This window comes from Procambarus clarkii, chromosome 26 (genome assembly GCF_040958095.1).
Source record: "Procambarus clarkii isolate CNS0578487 chromosome 26, FALCON_Pclarkii_2.0, whole genome shotgun sequence".
Taxonomy (NCBI): Eukaryota; Metazoa; Arthropoda; class Malacostraca; order Decapoda; family Cambaridae; genus Procambarus; species Procambarus clarkii.
In genome coordinates this window covers 25,887,085-25,892,646 of record NC_091175.1, presented here as the reverse complement: position 1 = coordinate 25,892,646, position 5,562 = coordinate 25,887,085, and the positions used below count along the sequence as shown (strand labels likewise).

The following is a 5,562-nucleotide window of genomic DNA, read 5'->3' as shown; positions in this document are numbered from 1 at the left end:
TGTGTGTGTGTGTGTGTGTGTGTGTGTGTGTGGTGTGTGTGTGAGTGTGTATGTGTAATTAGGTAATTACACACCTGTGATGTGTAATCACCTAAGTGTAATTACCTAAGTGTAGTTACAGGATGAGCTACGCTCGTGGTGTCCCGTCTTCCCAGCACTCTTTGTCATATAACGCTTTGAAACTACTGACGGTCTTGGCCTCCACCACCTTCTCACCTAACTTGTTCCAACCGTCTACCACTCTGTTTGCGAAAGTGAATTTTCTTATATTTTTTCCGCATCTGTGTTTAGCTAGTTTATATCTATGACCTCTTGTTCTTAAAGTTCCAGGTCTCAGGAATTCTTCCCTATCAATTTTATCGATTCCTGTTACTATTTTGTATGTAGTGATCATATCACCTCTTTTTCTTCTGTCTTCTAGTTTTGGCATATTTAATGCCTCTAAACTCTCCTCGTAGCTCTTGCCCTTCAGTTCTGGGAGCCACTTAGTAGCATGTCTTTGCACCTTTCCCAGTTTGTTGATGTGCTTCTTAAGATATGGGCACCACACAACAGCTGCATATTCTAGCTTTGGCCTAACAAAAGTCGTGAACAATTTCTTTAGTATTTCTTCATCCATGTATTTAAAAGCAATTCTGAAGTTAGAAAGTGTAGCATAGGCTCCTCGCACAATGTTCTTAATGTGGTCCTCAGGTGATAGTTTTCTATCTAGAACCACCCATAGATCTCTTTCTTTGGCAGAATTCTTTAAAGATTTCTCACATAATTTATAGGTTGTGTGGGGTCTATGTTCTCCTATTCCACATTCCATAACATGGCATTTATTCACATTAAATTCCATTTGTCAAGTGTTGCTCCATATACCTATTTTGTCCAGGTCTTCTTGAAGGGCATGACAATCATCTAGGTTTCTTATCTTCCCTATTATCTTAGCATTATCAGCAAACATGTTCATATAATTCTGTATTCCCACTGGTAGATCGTTTATGTAGACAATAAACATCACTGGTGCAAGAACTGAACCCTGTGGTACTCCACTTGTGACATTCCTCAAATCCGATACATTGCCTCTGATCACTGCCCTCATTTTTCTGTCAGGAAATTTTTCATCCATGTTAGAAGCTTACCTGTCACCCCTCCAATATTTTCCAGTTTCCAGAACAACCTCTTATGTGGAACTCTGTCGAAAGCCTTTTTTAGGTCCAGATAGATGCAGTCAACCCAACCATCTCTTTCCTGTAAAATCTATGTGGCTCGATCATAAAAACTGAGTAAGTTCGTTACACAGGATCTTCCAGAACGAAAACCATACTGTCTGTCTGATATTATATCATTTCTCTCCAGGTGTTCTTCCCATTTAGTTTTAATTATTTTTTCCAATATTTTGACTAATACACTTGTCAAGGATACAAGCCTATAATTAAGGGGGTCTTCCCTGCTTCCACTTTTGTAGATTGGAACTATGTTAGCCTTTTTCCACACATCAGCTACAACTCCTGTAAACAGGGATGCCTGAAAAATCAGTTGAAGAGGAATGCTGAACTCAGGTGCACATTCTCTCAGAACCCATGGTGAAACTCCATCTGGACCAACTGCTTTGTTCTTACTTAGCTCCTTGAGAAGTTTTTCCACTTCGTCTCTGGACACCTCTATGTGCTCTAAGTTTGTTCTCTGGAATTCTTTTTTATCTGGTTCCCTGAAGATTTCATTTTGTACAAACACACTTGGAACTTTTCGTTTAATGTTTCACACATTTCCTTTTCATTTTCCGTGAATCTATTTCCCATTTTCAACCTCTGAATATTATCCTTTACCTGCAATTTGTTGTTTATGAATTTATAGAATAGACCTGGTGCTGTTTCACATTTGTCTGCAATCCTTTTTTCAAAATTTCTTTCTGCTTCTCTCCTCACTGCCGTGTAGTTGTTTCTCGCATCTTTCTATCACTGGTATGTTTGGAGGTTTGGCCTCTTCCTGTATTGATTCCAGTTTTGTGTCTTTTAGTCTCTGGCCCTCTCGCAATTTCTGCTGAACCAATCCTGTTTCCTAGTTCTGCATCTCTGTTTTGGTATAATTTTTTTGTACCTTTATCATATATTCACAAAACTTGACATACATCTCATTCACTTCCTTGCCTAGCAACAAATCTGTCCAATTATACTCACTAAAAAAAATTCTAAGGTCGCCATAATGTCCTCTCCTGAAGTCAGGTTTTTCAACTGCTTCAACCTCCTTATTTTCTTCCAGATTATAACACATTGCATACTTTATTCCCAAAAAGACATGGTCACTTTTACCCAAGGGAGGAAGGTACCGAATGTCAAATATTTCTTCCTCCTTCCTGGTAAATATCAAATCTAGCATAGAGGGAACGTCCCCTTCCTTCATCCTCGTAGCTTGTTTAACATGTTGATACAAGAATGTTTCTAGGATGAGGTCTACAAATTTACAGGTCCAGAAATCTTCTGTTTTAGCTTCACATGCTTCCCAGTCTATGGCTTTCAAGTTGAAGTCGCCGACTATCAACAGTCGTGAACTATCGTTATCCGCTTTCGCTATAATCTCTCTCATTATTGTTATAAGACCTTCTCGTTTACTATCTGGCTCCTCCTTTGACCATGTGCTGCTTAGCGGTGGACTATATGCATTTATGATCATTAGTTTATCATCTTCATGGCAGATCTCTAGTGCTATTATGTCAACTTCTTGTGGATTGGCAGTCATTATTTCCTTCACCTTTAGGTGTTCTTTCATCAGCACAGCAACGCCACCGCCTTTCCTAATTTTTTCTGTCCCGTCTCCAAATTGAGTAGCCCCTTGGGAATATGACCTCGTTTAAAATAGCATCTTCAAGTTTTGTCTCCGTGAGTGCAACAATGTCTGGTGTCTGCAGCTGTATTACATCACTTAACTCCAGTATCTTTGATCTTACTCCATCTATGTTGGTGTATGCAATCTTCAGGATCCTTGTTCCCCCTCTCCTTATTCTTCACTCCCCCCTCTCTCTAATGATTTTGTTGGTTTGCCTTTATGTACCACTTTACTGGTCTGCCTACCCCTATCACTTTGTAGAAAAAAATAATTGATTTCTTCTTCATTCCTGCTCTCATTTAAACGTTTTGCCTCGGCGAGGTTCAGTTTCAGCTTCTCTCTATCTTCTTTTGAAAGATCTCGTCTTAACGACCACACTTTCCCATCCTCATCACTTTGTAATTTTCTAGCATTCCTTAGTAATTCTTCCATCTGTTTGGCACCGTTTAGGGTGATCCTCAAAGGTCGATCTTTCCCTTTACGTACCTGCCTATTCTCCTGTAGTCGCACACATTCTCTATGGTTGCAAGACCTTCCACGAGGCCAACAATTTTATCTACTACTTTAGCTTCTTCTACAGCTCTTTCTGACCTAGATGTTATCTCCTTTTCTTTGCAACCAAAAATGATCAGGGACTTACTCCGATCAACTGTGTTTTGCACCAACTTCGGGTTAGATGCCAATTCCTTTCTCACTTCCAGCCTAATGTTTGTTTTATCTTGGTTGCTGCAGTGTTTGACTTCCTTTACTGCTTCTTAAATTTTTTCCTTCTCCTTGGCCACTTGTGCATAGGTGAGTTGCATATCCTTCTTGCACTGTTCTATTCCCTGTGTAACTTCATCTGTGCTGACAAAAGCTGTTTCTCCTGTTGAATTTCCTTACCTAACCTATTGTAGTCATTTATGTTTAAATTTACTTTAACTTCTTCCAAAGCTATTTTTAAGAGTTTATTTTCTTCTTCCATGGCTTTGCAATTTGTTTCCAATTGATTCTTATCCTTGCAAAAGACTTTCACTAAACCTCAAGACATACAACTTTGCTATTTAAATGGTCATTACTTTCTTTCAATTTACTAATTATTTCTACATGAGAGTTCACTATAGTATCTAATTTTACCACCTTGTTGTATAGACTGGTTATATCAATGCTTTCTTCGCTGAATCCAGCAAAATCAAGCTCTGTTTTGTGTTTCTTCTTGCCGGCGGCCATCTTGAATGTTGTTCTCTGCCCTGGAAACACTAGGGCAACTTTTTCTCATCCAATTTTTCACTTCCCTTGGCACATTCCTGTTATCCCACCTATTTTTCAAAGGCACTATACCTTTATGTTCTCTGGGACACCACTCACTATCATCATCCTGTACTACAATACTTAGGATTGTTGAAATATGCTGGAGCTCCTCTGATGCTAGTGTTGACCCTAGGGGTGTCACCTTTTTTGAAGTGTGTGTGTGTGTGTGTGTGTGTGTGTGTGTGTGTGTGTGTGTGTGTTTTAGAGAGAAATATATGAAGCAGGACAGAAGAAAAAATAGATCGGTTAGAAAGGCGGGGTCCAAGAGCTAATAGCTCGATTCTGCAGGCAAAAAAATCTTGTAAGGACAAATAGCAAATACACTCCCATTAAATTACTATTATGTTCATGGTTCCCTTCGGCACCAGATGCTCCCTTCACCCCCTACCCATTGAAATTTTAAAGGTCTTCCATCCCCCTTTCTCCTTCCCCTTCCCCCCCCACCCCTCCTTCACCCCCCCACCCCTCCTTCACCCCCCCCCCCTCAATTCATCCCATCTTTTACTATCCTCTTCCAACAGTCCCATTCCTCCCCTCCCTCAGGACGTCCCCCCCCCTCATCCGGTAACATCCCCCCCCCCTCCCTATCCTATAACGCCCGGCCCCCCTCCCATAACCCCCCCCTCTCTTCCCCCCTCCTATAAAGTAACACAATATTTTCCAAGTATTTTGCTTCCTTTAAGAAAACTTGTAAAGTGAACTGGCTCACTTAACAATTCCACCTACACCATGAGCCTTCATTCTGAGGCTCGTCACTGACCGTCGGACACGCGGCCAGACACGTCTTTAGACACGTGTATTCATCCAGGGCTGGATACACGTGTCCAAACACCCCGGACACGTGTATCCCTCCAAGGCTGATCTCGTCTGATTCACCGCCGGCAGCGAACATGGTCTCAAGCCTTCATATTTTTTTTTTGTCTTTTGTCGTGCCTATGTCTCTCCTTCGTTCACTGTGTCTCTGTGTCCCCCTTGGTCTGCCCTCGGGGCTCTCTGCTCTCCCCTCTAGAAAGGAGAGCAGAGAGGTCACAGAGAGTCTGACGCAGACACACTGACAGCCATCAGGCAGAGCGCTTGGCCTGAGACGGCCGGGGCCCTGAGTTGAGACGGAGGCCCTGACCTGAGATTTCTGGGGGCCTGACCTGAGACGGCCGGGGGCCCTGACCTGAGATTTCTGGGGCCCTGACCTGAGACTTCTGGGGGCCCTGACCTGAGACGGCCGGGGCCCTGACCTGAGACGGCCGGGGGCCCTGACCTGAGACGGCCGGGGGCCCTGACCTGAGACGGCCGGGGCCCTGACCTGAGACGGCCGGGGGCCCTGACCTGAGACGGCCGGGGCCCTGACCTGAGACGGCCGGGGGCCCTGACCTGAGACGGCCGGAGGCCCTGACCTGAGATTTCTGGGGCCTGACCTGAGACGGCCGGGGGCCCTGACCTGAGATTTCTGGGGGCCTGACCTGA

At 43.4% G+C, this 5,562-nt stretch overlaps 1 protein-coding gene across 1 annotated transcript in view; it reads right to left on the bottom strand.

Moving 5' to 3' along the window:
- Nucleotides 1-4,993, bottom strand: part of LOC138368856 (uncharacterized) — a 20,513-nt gene extending 15,520 nt beyond the window's left edge. Inside the window, exon 1 of the mRNA XM_069331566.1 lies at nucleotides 4,862-4,993. Within this exon, the coding sequence (XP_069187667.1) occupies nucleotides 4,862-4,993 (132 nt within the window). The remainder of the gene's footprint in view (nucleotides 1-4,861) is intronic.
- Between the last annotated feature and the right edge of the window lie 569 nt (nucleotides 4,994-5,562).